The 16,872-nt window shown below is 41.0% G+C and overlaps 1 protein-coding gene across 2 annotated transcripts in view; it reads left to right on the forward strand.

The window, feature by feature from the left end:
- JAK1 (Janus kinase 1) overlaps positions 1-16,872 on the forward strand; it is a 135,913-nt gene that overhangs the window by 69,739 nt on the left and 49,302 nt on the right. Inside the window, exons 2-3 of one of the 2 annotated variants that reach the window (XM_061184073.1) lie at positions 13,466-13,548; positions 16,356-16,554. In XM_061184073.1, the coding sequence (XP_061040056.1) occupies positions 13,543-13,548; positions 16,356-16,554 (205 nt within the window). In that variant the 5' untranslated portion in view covers positions 13,466-13,542. The remainder of the gene's footprint in view (positions 1-13,465; positions 13,549-16,355; positions 16,555-16,872) is intronic. The other variant, XM_061184074.1, reaches the window with a different exon arrangement.

Consider the following 16,872-nt stretch of genomic DNA (forward strand, 5'->3'; position numbering starts at 1 on the left):
ACTTATGAAGCCTTTGGAATTGTTCTGTGCACCAGTGACCTCTTTCTCCTCTGAAGTCATAGCACTTCATACCTCTATCACTTATTAACCAATAATTACATCTCTTAATTGCTTTGGGTTGTTGGTAACTGTTGAACTGTTTTAAAATTACAGCAGGCAGAGTGGGATATATTGATAGGATGGCTTAAATAGTGGACTAGGAATCATCTCTCCTAAACCCCCGATCCCAGCCCTAACTCCTTGTGTAACTTGGGCGAATTACTTTTCCCCCCTGAATGGAATAACACATAGGTGTGGTAGAATACTTGAAAAGTCTTAAAGAGTGTACAAAATGAAGTAATCACTAACCCCACAGACACCTAAGATAATCACTGTTAAATGGGTAATTTTTCCTGCAATGTCCTCCCCATCTTCCATCTTTTTTCTCTCTCTAGGATTATTTGTGTGTGTCTATGCAACATAGCTAGGCTCATCCTCTGCATGCTGTTTTGTAACCTGCTTTTTTCATTAAGGTATTGTGGGGTTACTGAATCAGAATGTGAGGGGTTTTAAGTCCAAACTGATATATGAGGCCAAATTGTCCTCAAGAAAGGTTGCACCAAAAAACTGAGTAGTGATTATCTCTGGGAAGTAGGGAGAGGAACTTCAGCTTTTCAGTGATATGTTTCTATATTATTGAATGTATATTTTTATTATCCTGAGTCTAAATAACTTTTATAGTTTGAAGATGACAGTAATTTATACTTCTAACTAATCCAGGATTGTATCTATGTTTAAAAACAGCTACACCACCTTTACTGATTAGATAGATAAAAAATAGCATCCTGTTATTTTAATTTGACTGTTAGTGAAATATGACCTTTTCACCATGATCATCTGTCATTTTTTCTTTAGTTGTTTCCATTTCCTTTGCCTCCTGATAACTTGGATTTGAGTCCCAGTTAATAAATACATATGACCTTTTACAAGTCACTTAAGTATCTCTAGGCCTTAGTTTACTTATGATTAAAATAAGAGAAATGGTACTTAAAATTATTGTGAGGATTAATGGAGATCATATATTGAAAGTGCTTTGTAAGCTGTAAAAATATTGACTGTTTATTGATTTTGTATTGATTTTGATTAGTTAACGTTTATGTATAGTTACGCCAACTTTGCTTTTTTGTATTCGTTTGGAGAAAGGCTAAAAAGACAGAGAGAGGTTCCTTCATTAATATTTATTTTAGTACAGTGTGAGATCCATGAAATGTGGCATCTGAGGATCAGTTTTGTGCTGCATTTCTGCTACTTATTAGCTGTGTGTACAGGTGTAATGCACTGGACAAACACAGTTCTTGGCCAAGACAGAAATGTTCAGGTACCACCTGGCTGGACACACATCAGAGAGCTGCATGGGTTGATAAAACGTTCATGTAAACTAACGGAGACTGTTTATTCTTTTATTTTTATTTTTTAAAGTTAATTTTTATTGGAGTATAATTGATTTACAGTGTTGTGTTTCTGCTGTACAGCAAATGAATCAATTATACATATACATATATCCACTCTTTTTTTTAGATTCTTTTCCATATAGGTCGTTACAGAGTATTGAGTAGAGTTCCTGTGCTATACAGTAGGTTTTTATTAGTTATCTATTTTATATACATTAGTGTGTATATGTCAATCCCAGTCTCCCAATTTATCCCTCCTCCCCACTTTCCTCCTTGGTAACCATAAGTTTGTTTTCTACATCTGTGACTCTATTACTGTTTTGTAAATAAGTTCATTTGTACCATTTTTTTAGATTCCACATGTAAACTATATCATATATTTGTCTTTGTCTGACTTATTTCACTCAGTATGACAGTCTCTAGGTCCATCCTTGTCTCTGCAAATGGCATTTTCGTTCTTTTTTTATGGCCATGGAGACTGTTGAAATGAATGTTAGTACAAGGGAACTTGTTCGTGCAAATTTCACTAACCAGATTCCCTCCCCGCCCCCCAGTTCCACCCCTTAGAGTTCTGTGAAATGAAAATTGGTCATAATCATGATTCTAAGGCCTGAGAAGGTCTGATATGCTCTGCTGAATCATCAAAGGCAGAGAAATTTCCATTGAACATGATTTTTGTGAATTCTGCCATATTTAGATCCCTGGAAATGTGTGTGCCTTATATCTATCAATTATCCAGGACATTGACTCTGGATAAGAGGGAAACAAGGCTGTGTAAACAACTCTGCTGAGTAATAGGTGACCTCCTAACCTCCTATTTCTGACTCTGTGTTTCCTTTTATCCAAGGACAAGATGTTACAAAAATAATTCAGAGTGACTCCCAAGGGTAGCCCCATGAACAACTCTGTGAGGCTGCACCGCAGAGGATGATTAATCAGCAGCAGCAGAATATTCGTTCCCCCAGTGCTGTTAGGAAATGTCCCAGCCAGGCTGGCTCTTCAGCCATGAAGACAAAAGCTTTGGGAAAGTTTTTTCTGACTCATTCACAGTGTAATTTGCAGAAGAAAACCTCTAGCTTCTTATTTTATTATTTTTTTTAAAAAGTTGTTCTTTGTGGGAGTTATGTGTGTGTAGTAAGGTGGGGTTAGAGTATGGATCCCCCCCATGAATATTCAAATGAGCTCTTACCAGTGGCAATATTTGGGGCTGTTTGCTCAGTTAACTTTTATTGTCCTGGGATGTTCACACTGAGGGAAAGGGGAGGTGGGGAATCTTAGTGTACAGTGCCTGTTTATCCATCAAGGACTAGTTGATTCATTTAAAATATTTTAAAAGAGGATATTATTTTCTGCAGATGAATTTAAAGTGTCCCCATGCTTTTCCCTGTCATCTCCTTGTGTCTGAGTTCCCCCCATCTCTACATAGCACATATTCACATACTGGGGGACTTTTCTTGTTTCTGAGGAATTCATGTGAGTCTGGGGATTTGAGTTCTTCTCTGGGGTTGTCTCCTCAAAGGAAAGTCCATACTCCTGAGTTGGGCGTTTATGGTCTGCTGTAAACTGGTCTCAGCTTTCTCCTTTTTCTCATTTCTTTCTATTCTACACAAACCTTCTGGTCAGTCTCCAAAGGGTTTTACACTGCCCCTTTCCTTCTTTTGTTATTTCTTCATGTTTCCATTATTTGGAATGTTCCCCTCAGTCGGCTGCTGTTCTCTTCCTATTTGTATCTTCCCCATTCCTAAAGGCCCAGTTCAAATCCCACCTGCTCCATAATGGTCATACTATTATATGCCTAATCTGGGCCAGGCGTTCTACTAGACCTATATATATTTCTTCTCTCAGAGTGTAAAACAATCCTGTAAAAGAATTACTGTTATCTTTATTTGCAAATGAGAAAATAATCACTGAAAGTTAAAAAGTAACCTGATCCCAGCGACTGAGTGTCAGGGCCAGTGTTCTAGCTCAGTTCTTCTTGACCAGAATGGTTAACTCCACCATGCTGGGTTTTCCTGAATTCTTCTGGATTGGGTTAACTACCTCAACCCCCCACTCACACCTTCTCTGAACATACTCTTTGCCTTGGTTGGATGTGTCTTGTGTTTGGCAATCAATCATGTATCAATATTATTACTTTTTCACGTTCTTGGGTTGCTAACTCTTCTTTGATGATACATCTTTTCTTGCATTCTTTTATTCCCACCAAAGTGTGCTTCACAGGCTTTTCATAATGAGCTTTTGTTTGGTTGGTTATTTTACTTAATGAAGATGTCCAGGAGCGAGGGAGTTATTCCTTCTAGTTGTTATTATGTTTATGTTTTTAGTCTAATTTGTCATTAACATCCTACCATAATATTTACCTCCACAGTGCTCTTAGAAAATTATCCTCCCTTTCTCTCTTTCTACATTTTTTTCCTCTTAAAAGGAGAGGCCAAAGAAGCTCCATGGCTGAAGTCTGCACCATTCCCCTCCTTCCCCCAAAAAATTAAACAGGAAAATTGAATGAATGAAGACCAGGCATTGCCACTGAATATTTTGGTGCCACGAGATGGATGCCTGTTGTCTGTTAGACAGGAGCCCTTTGATAAAAGAATTATGGCTGTAGTCATGTTCTGGCCCTGCTTGGGCCCTCGCTTTAAGGATACAAAAAAGTGTCTCATTGAGGTTCTGCCTTCTTATGAGCAGAGTATAAAGTAAGCATTTATCTTGAGAAAGAATAGCTGTATTTGCTCACCTTTTTCAGTTCATTGGTAGAAAAACATAATTAAAGTTGCTGCAGAAGACTCCTAGCCAAATTCATCATAATATACCATCTATTTAAACCTTCAAAACTTGGGAAGCTTTCCCCTCCCTAGAAATATCCATTGATGACCATACGCTGAATTCTTCTCTCCATTTACAATGGTTATTTCCATAAAATACATTGAAAAATTTGCACAGATGTGAAGTAAACAGAAAGGATTTTGAATTGTTTAGTTTCCTGCAAAGCATCACTAGGAGATGTGATTCTAAGGTTAGAAACTGGGGACTATGGGAATAAATCATGGGTAATGGCAGAATTTAAAATCTGAATCTTCCATGCTTTGTGGATATTGTTTCTACATTTTCTTGATCTCTGGTAGCATTATATGGATTTAGGAGGTAAACAGCCCAAGAGCTTTCTGGGAGAAGAACCTGTATTGTGAAATGAAGACTGTGAGTGTGGCAGTGTTCAGTGGATCTCAGTGCAGCTGTTTGTGTTAAAACATCCTAGGCTGCATGGTTTGGGAAAAGAGGGATGATCTTCTCATAGTCAAAGGAATTCCAGATGAAATGCAGTTCACTATTTTATGTTCAGCTGACTATAAACAGTGATTATAAAGTAAATTCTGTTTTGGTAATCTTGTTCAGTCCTTTAAACCAGTGTTTCTCAAACGGTGGTTTATTATTCATTAGTGGACTGTGAAATCGATTTTGTGGGTATTATTTAGCATTTAAAATCTATTATTAAAGAGAAGAAAATAGTATAGAATAGAAAATATCAGAGTGAATTACATGTAGTAAGGATATTTTTCTGTGAAACTCATTTTTTGTCATACACACATGGTGTCATACACACATTTCTTACTGTAGATCATGGTAAAAAAGGTTTGAAAAGCTGTCAGCATGGGTTCCTAGGATGTCAGATAGTGGTGTGTAACCGTTACTGGACTCTTGGCTGATGCCAGAGACAATTGGGGCAGATGGGGAGGAGAGAGAGGAGGCTCCGTGCTGTGGAGGAGCAGTGTTGACCTGGTGATCAAGTCTGCTGTCTTGGTGAAGACCGAGTGGATTACTCACTATGCAAATACGGTTCACGAAGAGCTCTGCCTTAGTGCAGCACTGGAGACTGTTGGTAGGCTATTTGAAGTCTAAACATGAAAACTGATTACAGTTTCTTGGTTGAGGAGAGGTGCAGGAGAACATGTAGGGAAACACTTTCCTTGAGATTTCCTTTTATTTCTCTCCCCAACATCACTTTATATTTTGAGGCAATAGCTGAGCTCCTTTGGGGTATAGACTGGCGTGGACATTGCCATTTGATAGCAATTAACATGCATTGACATTGTCCAGCTTCTGAACCCCCTTCATTTCTGGAGTGATCATCCGTTGTTGCTGTGGAAGCTGAAGGAGGTACAGACACATGACTAGCGGTGAACCAAGTCCAGCCTCTTGGATTCCTCTGTCCCAAGACTTAGCTTCTGGAAGGAGTGGTACAAATACATAGGGGTGGCTTGAGATCATTCGTGGAAGCAGCAGAATCAGGAGTCCAGTTGTGGTGATGGCTGGTGACCAGTGGTGGCCGTGCTAGAACGATGTCCTTATCAGACTGTTCCTGTGTTCTTATATCTTCCCCTTAATTTATTTTCATCCTAAGGTAAACAGAACTGGTTTCTGTTGTTTGCATCCCGGAACCCTAAGTGGTTAAAGAATTACAGGAAACACATTAGATGGATTTCTGCCCCCAAAGAGCTTAGTACATAACAGAGAGAGGGAGTAGGTAAATATGCAGTAGACACACAAATAAATTAGTAAAAGTTAGCAAGGGGTGGAGGGGGATTCAGGGTTGCTTCCTCTATATTCCTTTAAATTATAGTTACCTTGAAGTTTCGCCAGATGGCATATCTGCAAGAGGTTCTATGTCTTTGTATCACGACACTTTGGAAATACAAGTTAATGAGGAATTAGTTTTGTTAGGGTGCAGCATAATATTATTTCAAACATTTGTAAGATAGGGTTTGTTTGCTTTGTTACTTTTTTTTTTTTAATCTAAACATTTTTAAAAGCCTTGAGTATACTCACAGAAAACTGATTAACTAATGAACTGTGAGCTTTTTGAGTGTGAGCCAGTAAAAAGTTACTTTAGAGGAAGAGATTTAGAGAAATCTTGAATCTTCACAACAGCCCTGTAGATACTTTATTAATCCCAGAGAAAACAGAAACGTGTAGAGGTTGAAAAACGCAGCTAAGATCACACAGACATTAGAGCTGGGGTCTGAACCCAGGTTAGGGTGACTCTAGGCCCAGGCTTCTAACTGCTTCTGTTCTGTAAAGAACTGTAGAGGTCATCTAATACTTTCCTTGTTACACAGGATTTGTGTTCAGAGAGCTTTAGAGACTTTTTCAATACCAGGCAGTTTCTCTTATTGCTTACAGACAGAAGCTGGTGCCCACATGTGCGTGTACACACTCTCTCTCCCTCTCCCTCTCTCTCTCTCTCTCTCTTTCTCTCTTTCTCCCTACCCCCCTCTCCTCAGTCCGACCCTGCCTCACCTTTTCACTCTGTCTACTTCTTTACTGCCTGATCCCTCCTGGTCTGCATAGTCCTTCCTGCAGCTCCACCCTCTCGATTTTCCTTCCTCCAGCCCTTTTCCAGGACACCTGCACCCCTCCTTTCTTTTTAGATTGTCTGTATTCCTCAAGGCTGGGAACAGAGTCCACTCTACCTGGTCACTTCACAGCCCTCTCTTCTTGACTCCTGTAGTTCTTAATGCTTGCCAACTATTAATAATAGACTGGAGGGTTTTGGTGGGCTTAGATTTTAAGCGTGGTTCTTCTTTAGATTCCCCCAAAGCCCGCGCCTTGCCTAAGGAAATGTGGCAAACTGAAAGGGCAGTGAAGCTGGAGGCTGAGAAATGTGTCTGAGCCTGGTCTCGCCACTCACTGGCCACTTGACCGTGGGAATGTCTGAAACTGAGTCTTCTCATCTGTGAAAGGAGCTGTGAGACTCGAATGTGGTTATAGATGTGAAAGCTCTTTTTAAGCTATAAAGTACGATATAAATGCAAGGTTTTATTGTGATGGTACAAGTGCTTAATAAGTATTTTAGTGATGAACGATTGGAAAGCACAGAAGGTGAAGACAAGCCATTTTCCCCACCTTTGGAGTGTCCACTTCTGTCACCATATTTTGACCACTGTATTCTGTGCTCTTTAATAACATTATAGATGTATTAGTGGTAAAAGAAATAAAAGGGAGGGAATAGCAAAGCGTATTGATACAGTGTGGCTTTTAGGAAAACACATTTTGACTTAATTTAGTTTGATCAGAAGCAGTCTCTCAGGGAAAGCAGGCTCACTGGGAGCAGTGCAGAGAGCCCTGGATCATCGAGTTGGCATTGATTGTTTGATCATCCCTAGAAGTTTATTGTAAATGGAGCAGCACTTACGGTTCTGGGGTATTCCTGGAATTGCTGCTATAGTTAGAAGTGAGTTATTCTGTGTGGCCGGAGTAGCATATAGAAAAGCCATAATTCTGACTTGCTGACGGGAAAAAATAACAGATTTTGTTTTTATGTCATCTTTTTGGCTGGAATCCATTAGCTTTGCATAGCATCTTGTGATGCCTTCCTCAGAACAGTTATCTGGGCCTCAGTAAAACAGGGGACACCGGGAGCAACAGACACAGTAATTGACAAGTCTCCGGTGGGTGCGAAGCCCCGGGCGATGAGACTCAGAGGAAAGAAAGACGCTTTCGTTCGTGTGTGTGTGTGTGTGTGTGTGTGTGTGTGTGTGTGTGTGTTAGGCCTTTAGGAGGTTCCGTGCCTACGGGGTGGGCCTCTGCCAGGGCCACCAGAACTTCCTCCCCACATATCCACCCCTACCCTCGTGGTGCCAGAGCAGTGTGATAGTTGTGGGAACGCAGGCAGGGCCCGGGGCACTTTCATGATTTGTTGAACGACAGTTCTTTCAGTCTCTGGAGGGAGGGGCCCGGAATGAGACCAGTCTCCTAGGTGGATGCTAGACTACGGAAAGTACTACGAAGCCAGAGAAGACAGTGGTGTTGGTGATGGGGGGCACTTTAAAGCAGTTTTTACGCCCCTGTGGAAAAAGCCTGGTCCTTGGAGTCAGTCGCGTGTTTGACATCTGGCACCCCCACTAATTGGCCTGAAACTTCTGTTTTTTATGAGAATTAAGTGCAAGCGCCTAGCTCCGTGCATGAGATGTTGCAGACGCTCGGTGTTTGCTGGAGCTCCCTTTCCTTGACTGGAACTGTGTTCCATCAAGCTGTAATCAGTTTAACAGAAATTGCGACCAAAATAGGAATGCTTACTGCCTGCTACACTCTGTGTTAGGTACTTTATATGCATTAACTAATTTAACTCTTAACAGCTTTAGGAGATAGAGGCTATTTTTTATCCCCCCACTTACAGCTGAGAACATTGAGGTTTAGAGAGGGTAAGTAAGTTGCCTAAGATTACAATCGCTAGTCAGTGGGGAAGGCAGGATTCAAACCCAGGTCCTTATGACTCCAGCTCAGGCTCTTAACTGCTCTGCTGTGTCATCTGAGACTTATGAAATGGGACTTTGATTTATGACCAGGCTTTTGCTCAGAATCCCTATTTATTCTTTGTTCTTCTAAGCAAGTTGGCCACCCACTTCAGTCCTCTGCCATAAAGCCTACATTATATTGCTTTAGCACTAACATCTTTCACATCTACAGCCTCATTTGAAAAAGGCATGTAGGAGCTTAAGGAAGACTTTTTGAGAGATTTTTTTTGATCCGTTGGGCAAGATGCTTCCTCTCAGGTTCACGGATGGGCTCAGATTTAAATGACTTGCTCAAGGTCCACTTGCTAGTTGTGTATAGAGGCAATAAAATCACACACCCTGCATTACGGTGATATTTCCATCGGGTGATGTTGCTTGCTTTGTTACCTTCATCTTTCATTTAACCATTTAGCTACTTACTGATCACCTAATACAGTAAAGCATGGAACAAAAGTGACAGGAGTCCCTGCCCTCTTGGAGCTTGTATTGTTGCATCAGGTTTCCTCACCATCCTTAAGACTGGTGCCTGCTGAAATGGTTTTTAAGGTTTAAGATCTTCAGTCTTAACATTTCTTAAGGTATTAAGCAGCTGATTTCAGGACATTTTCTAAATTACATGTTTTTCTTTTCAATTTTTCTGGGTTCATACCTTAATTCATCAACATTTTATTTGTGTTTTCTACTTCAGGAATCAAAAGCTTTGATTCCTTTAAGGCATCCATTAAGTAATTCACTGTAGGTGTGATGGTTTCTCTAGTAAAAATCAGATATCCAAAGTATTTTATTTTGAGTCTTGTCATTGATTTAAAATTTTTTTTTAATTTTACTTTCATTTATTCCTTCTTTAATGATAGTCCTTTTTAAAAATTTTTATTTTATATTGGAGTATAGTTGATTAACAATGTTGTGTTAGTTTCAGGTGTATAGCAAAGTGATTCAGTTATACATATATATTTGTCATTGATTTTAACCATCATCCAGTCTATTTTTATCATATACATCTGGCCATGGCCTTTGGCCCAAAGCACTCATATTCTGATCATCATATTTGTGAATATTAATATGATCTATCTTTATGTCTGTCATCTCCACTATTCAAAATTTAATTTTATGTTCTTCCTTTAATAGATACCTGTATTTCAAAAGATATCCTTGAAAATTTAGCAGGCTTTCCATATCTGCAGACACTGATTTCTGGAATTTTGCATCTTAAAAATAGTTGTGCTACCCCGTTTATTGCAGTTAGTCCTGTTCAGACTCACAGAATCTCATTTTGTTTCTGTTACTTTTCCGTCATTCACAAAGTATTAGATATACATATCTCTATAAGACTTTTATAAACTAAAAAATTCAGAATTTACAAAATTTCCCTGATTTTTTTTTTTTTTCTCATGTAAAGTAGCATCTGCAAGATTGAGCCACTAAAGTAATGGCTAAAGCCACTAAAGCCACTTTCTTCACTGGAAGAAAGGCATTTTCTTTCAAATCCTTGAAAATTTATAAGGAGGTTAGGGTAGAAGAATTCACTGCTATCATCAAAAAGCTTTTGATTTCTCACTTTTATCCTTACTATTTTCTGAGCTTCTTTGTATTCATTTGAGTTGGGAATGGAACCCAGTGAATCATGTTATTTTTAAAGGGTGTTGTGTTGAGTGATTCCTACTGGTCAGTTTTTCTAGCATTAAAGATTTTCTTTTTGTATCTTGTAGCAAGAAGCTTGAATTGATTTCTTGGAATTATCCAAAGTATTTATAAGCTGATCTTGCTCTTTTCCTACTTGTTCTAAAAATAAGTAGTTAGAGCATGTTGTTTAGTTTATTCGGAAAGAAATGTTACTTGAATGAAGCCGTTGCACAAATGCTGTAGCACAAAAAACACTTGTCATCCTGAATGAGTCGTCATTTCATATAAAGTGGGTCACCAGTCTTAGGTTTAAATGTTTAGCGTACCTTTTTTTTTTTTTTTAATTTATTTATTTTTGGCTGTGTCAGGTCTTCATTGCTGCACGCGGGCTTTCTCTATTTGGCGGCGAGCGGGGGCTACTCTTTGTTGCGGTGCGCGGGCTTCTCATCCCGGTGGCTTCTCTTGTTGCCGGAGCTCGGGCTCTAGGCACGCGGACTCAGCAGCTGTGGCTCGCGGGCTCTAGAGCGCAGGCTCAGTACTTGTGGTGCACGGGCTTCGTTGCTCCGCGGCATGTGGGATCTTTCTGGTCCAGGGCTCGAACCCGTGTCCCCTGCATTGGCAGGCAGATTCGTAACCACTGCGCCACCAGGGAAGCCCTAGCATGCCTTTTAAGTGCTATATGGGTGTGTTTAATTTTTTATCATTGGAATGTCAATTTTCTGAGAACAGGGATTTTTGTTGTTATTGAATCAGCCTATAAAAACATCATAGTAAATGCATATTGTCAAGAAATTCTGTTGCTGATCTTGATTTCTCAGAGTTTAATCTCTACGCTAAGCATCACAAATTGATACCATTTTATTGTCCTGTCCAGTAATACTGGAAGTCAGTTTGAAAATTATTAGGTACAGTGTGACTTCAATACAGTGTTGCTTGTAATAGAGAATGAATAATGGAAAAACCAAACTCTTCTTGATTACGGGTTTTGATAGAACCCTGGTGATTGTAGTCTGATCCTCAATCCCCATGACTCCTGTGTTCAAGTAACATGTGATCTGATGGTGCATATTAAAATGCTTTTGTGAGTTTAAAAAGATTTATGCAGTAGCCCTTCTTAAAGAGACTGATGGAACTTCAGGTCTCTTCCTGCTCTAAAAGGTTCTGAGTGTGCGTCCCTCTTCTGGTTTGGGGCACTAAAGCATGGAGGCCATCTGGTTGATTTCCTTTCGTCCTTGGCAGCGTGCTGCCGGAAACATGGGGTAGCAAGGCCCCAGGCGTGCTGTTAGCAAGTATGAATGTGCTAGTGCTGTTCTTTACCCACGCCTAAAAAGGCGTGTTGGAGGGATTTCCCCATTTATGCATCTGGAGAGACCGGACTGGCTTCTTCCCTCTACAGGGCCTTTGCATATGCTCATCCTTTACCCAAACTGCTTTCTCCCCACCTCCCATGATAGCCGTTCCATCTCAGCTCAGTGTTACTTCCCTCTTGAGTCCCATGCTGAATCACATTCCTTATTATATGCTCTCTTTTTCCTTCATGGCATTTTAAGTTCTTTATGATTACTTCTTTCTGTGCATCTTTGTTTGATTCTTTTAGTCCTGTGGACTGTAAGCTCCACATGAGCAGTGACCATATTGCTCTTGTTCTTCATTGCGGCTTCCTGGTATAGCTCAGCTTTTGGCACGAAGAACTGCTCGAAAATAATTGTCGAATGAGTCTCCTAAATGTGGGATTTGAACACCTGCTTCTGAGCCAAAGCAGGGTATTAGATGTAGCTAATTTCAGATTGTTGTTTTGCTGCAGGGCAGGGTATCTATTTATGTAATTAAAACAATTGGTTATATTAAATTTTTAAAGCTGAAAGTATAATGATTTGTTCTTTGAATCTTTTAAAAACTGTCATGACAAAATAGCCAAGTCAAAGTCATCACATCAAAATTCATACTTATATCTCCTGCCTGGCCTCCTATCATTAGTTTTGCCTTATCCACTGCAGAAAACCTCCCCAAACCAGCCCTCTCCAGTGTCAGTCACTGGAGTTAGCAAGGGGCATAAAGATGACATCATGCCACACCCACTCTACTGATTTTAGATTGCTTTTGTGTTTTGTGCCATCTCCCACTTCGACTGTAATGTCCTGTGGGAATGCTGGCCTTGCAGCCTTAGAGGTAACTCATCTCCCTTTCCCCAGGCACCCCTCCACTTCTGCCTCGTCATGCATGGGACTGTGCTCTTTCTAAAGCTGGATTCTGATAAAATGTGTGGAATGACCAACAGAAAACTGAGACAATAATCTGTATTGATTTGGCAACCATTTTCAAATCACTAAGAGTGGTTACTCCTTATTTGCAAAACATAGTTTGATTTTACTCTTAAAAAGAGTTTGTGAGAAGCACCAAGGAAAGCTGTTAAAACAATGCAGAGCTGTGTAGGTGGTGGTGGCGGTGGTGTTGGTGTTGGTGGTAAGAATGGGACCAGGTACTTTAATTTTACAGAACCAAGCTGGTATTCTTGTTTAGTATGAATAAGGCTTTGAGGTGAGGTTGGGAAGTTGGGAAGACCTTTATTTGCTGCCTAAGTTTTCAGATAAGAATGACTCAAAAAATATTTGGTGAACTGAAAGCATCATTGGTCAGATTTGTTCCCAGGCCCTCCTCCGTTCACCATACCATCTGCTGTTTCACCATTAAAATGAAGCCATGGGTAGACTGGATTGGGAAGAGGGTAATTCTAAAGGAAGTGGAAATGGGAAATAGAAGTGCACATCTTTGGGCCCCTAAACTATTGTTCACAGCCTCAAGAGAGAGGTTGTTGACGGAAAAGGCACACAGTCCTCATTCACACTGAACAGGGCACTCTACACCAAGAAGCAAAAGTCCCTGGCTTCCTTTCTTAAAGCAGTGAAAATAATATCTTCTTTGATGTTTACACCCTAAGATGTCTCTCTGTCCTCTCAGTGTCCTCATCAATGTCCCCCCCCAATACCCCCCCCCCGCCTTCTTCCTCCCAAATGCTTTTTCCTGCCTGCTTATGGTTTGGGCTGCTTCCTTAATGAAAGTGTCCTCTTATTTTCTGATGCAGTTACCTCTGTAGCTGATTTATTTATTTATCTTTGTCTTTAGCTCAGCTCTGAATGGGTTTTGGAAAGTAGAGAAGAAAATCCAGTCTGCTTTTTGGGGGGCATTGGACAGCTGGATAAATGCAGGTATGTACATTTGCATTATTTAAAAGAAAGACAAAGGAAAATAGCTTCTATAAAGAATAATGAAACTGATCTTAAACTTATAGGACTATCTGTGCTATATCCATTTATTTTTCAATACCGTTATTTTAATTTTTGTTCATTCCAAATGTTGCATGTGCTACTTTGGAGGTTTTTTTTTTAACTACAAAAGTATGGCAAGTACAGTCTAAGTTCCCTTGTAATCTCTCCTAGATATTCACCACTGTTAACAATTTATTGTCTGTTTTTCCATATTGTACAAATGCATAACCAGAAGGATCATAATATACATGTTTTGCTTTTTTCATTTTGCAGTGTGTCATATACATCTTTCAGTGTTGGGTCAAATAGTTTTATGTCACCTTAACAGCTGCATAGTATTCCTTTATGTTGATATTCTTTTTTTTTTTTTTTTTTAATAAATTTATTTTATTTATTTTTGGCTGCGTTGGGTCTTCATTGGTGCACACGGGCTTTCTCTAGTTGTGGCGAGCAGGGGCTACTCTTCGTTGTGGTGCAAGGGCTTCTCATTGAAGGGGTTTCTCTTGTTGCAGAGCATGGGCTCTAGGCACAGAGGCTTCAGTAGTTGTGGCGCACGGGCTCAGTAGTTGTGGCCTGCGGGCTCTAGAGCGCAGGCTCAGTAGTTATGGCGCACGGGCCTTAGCCGCTCCGCAGCATGTGGGATCTTCCCAGACCAGGGCTCAAACCCGTGTCCCCTGCATTGGCAGGTGGATTCTCAACCACTGCGCCACCAGGGAAGCCCTTATGTTGATATTCTTAATTTTGTTTACTGAGTGTTCTCCTGTTGTACGTTGTATTTTTGTTTTCTATTTCAAATGGTGCCACATCTTGTACATATATAATTATGTATATTTGCCTGATTATTTCTGTAGGGTGAAAGTGTATAACACCATCTTTGAATTCTTCCCCTGCCATGTCTATTTAGACTCTTAAGGACAAAGGTTTTTTCTTACGTTATAAAGCAGACTTTAACTACTTTGTTTTCTATCTCTGTTTTTCATTGTTGGGATATAGTTGGAGGCTCAGTGTTGGGTTTTAAAACTTTCTTGCTTGATAGTTGATCTGAACCTTAAGGTAAGTTATGAGCTAATCTTTCAGCCTGGTCTCTGGAAAATTTTGATCTTCAGATTTATTTTGGAGATTAAACAAGTAAAACCAAATGCCTCTTGGTTTGTAGCATTGAGGCATATCTGGTTCGTGTCCTTCCTGTAAATATCTCACCTCACCAGGGCAGCTAACGGACCAAGCACATGAATTTGGTGAAGAGAACTGTGACTGCGGCCCTCCCTCCGTGACTTGTTTTGGGTCATTCTGCAAGCTCTGTGCTAGGCACTGGTGATACAAATATGAATGACACAGTCCCTGTCCTTAAGGAACTCAGCACGTGGGAGTGAGAGAGGGACAGACAGGTGAATAAGAGGGTCGTAATTCAGTGTGGTGAGTGCATTGTGGTGAGTTTGAGAGAGGACATCTAACTCAGGAGGTGGGATGGAGGTTCAGAGGTGGCTTCCTGGAGGAGGTAATGTCCGAGCTGAGTTCTAAAGGCAATTGAAGTTTGCCATGAAAGGGATGAGGTGGGAAGGCACTCCTGGTAGAGGAATCAGCATGAGCAAAGGCAGGAAAATGAGATAAACAGCTTGGGGGGGGGGGGTGGGTAACAAGAAGATGGCAGCTTTGTGAGTTTCAAGCCTGGAGTAAGAGGCCGAGAGTGATATAACATGAGATGAGGCCAGTGTGGCCAGCTGGCCAGGTGATGGAGGGCCTCTGTTAGGAGCTTAGGATTGGTCTCTAGATTAATGGGGAGCCTTTAGAGGATCTGAGATGTGCTAGGGGGACATTACTTTGGGGGCTAAGTGAAGGTTGGCTTGGTAGGCAGGAGGAAAGTAGGAACCTGGGGTCAGGGAAATTGGTTTGAGGCCATTGGTGCTGGGGTGAGGGGGAGAAAGAACATGCAGGACTTTACCTAGTTCCCCTCTCTTTTCTCACCGTGCCCAAAGCTCAGTTGCTGAAGTTGGCTCTTTGATCCTAGTTGCTCTCCCCATTGAGGGGGCTCAGGTGAGTAACTTATTTGCAAGCTTCTCACCAGTGGGTTCTGACCTTTTCAAAGCAAGGCTTCTTGCTCACATTCTGGTGCCACAAAGTGCTGCCCATCGTCCTGCCTCTCCGTGGGGTGAAGGGACCTGGCTCCACTCATTAATTCTCATGACCCATTCATGTGGCTTATGAACATGAATTGGTAGTCCTTTTGTGTGTACTGTCTCAGAGCCAGCCTGGGCTAGGCTCTAGGGGCATGAAAATAGGTAAGGATGGTTAATGCCCTCCCTGAGCTTGCTGTTTACTGGGAGGTAGACATAAAAGTAAAAGACAGTGTAATTTGTGCCAGTAGGTCTATTCAAAAGTTAAATGATTCCGGTAGAGGTAACAGGAATATTAGTAATGTTAACATCAGTGGTTCCAGAATGAGGCACATTTTTCAGCTACAACTTGTGTGCAAATAGAGAAAATAAATTCAGGTCATGTCTAAAATTACTCTGATTTTTGACAATATGGTCTTAACCATAATTCATGAGCGTGCATAATTGATTACTTCCCAAGGTTGCACCTGCTGTGAGCTCTGATACATTTGATTTTCAGGGAGGGAAGGGGCAGGGGGAGGTACTTATCCAATACCATATCTTTCTGCTTGCTTACCTTCAAAACACTCTTTCACCACTTAGTGCTTTTAGCACATAGAATGACCGCATAGTCTCATTTTCCTTCTACTACAGTATCTAAATATAAAAGAGGACTGCAATGCCATGGCTTTCTGTGCTAAAATGAGGAGCTCCAAGAAGACTGACGTGAATCTGGAGGCCCCTGAGCCAGGGGTGGAAGTGCTCTTCTATCTGTCGGATAGGGAGCCCCTCCAGTTGGGCGGCGGAGAGTACACAGCGGAGGAGCTGTGCATCAGGGCGGCGCAGGAATGCTGTGAGTACCGACAGCTGCCCAGGGCCCAGCAGGTCCCGGTGTCTCTGCCCCTGCACCTCCACTGAGTGGAGAGAGGTGTGGGCTCTGGGAGTCATTCGTTCTGCCCTGCCTCTGCCACTGACTTGCATTTGACCTTAGGCCAGTGAATTTAATTCTGAGACTGTCACTTTTCACTTTCTTCACTGCAAAGTGGCTTATTCCTGCTCTGTCAGTAATGAGCTGCGGGGATACCAGGGAATGATGCTCAGTTTTCTGATTTCCCCTATATCTATGAAATTGGAATAATATCAGCACTAAAAGAGTGAAGCACCTGGCACA

The sequence above is a fragment of the Eubalaena glacialis genome, chromosome 3 (genome assembly GCF_028564815.1).
Source record: "Eubalaena glacialis isolate mEubGla1 chromosome 3, mEubGla1.1.hap2.+ XY, whole genome shotgun sequence".
Classification (NCBI taxonomy): domain Eukaryota; kingdom Metazoa; phylum Chordata; class Mammalia; order Artiodactyla; family Balaenidae; genus Eubalaena; species Eubalaena glacialis.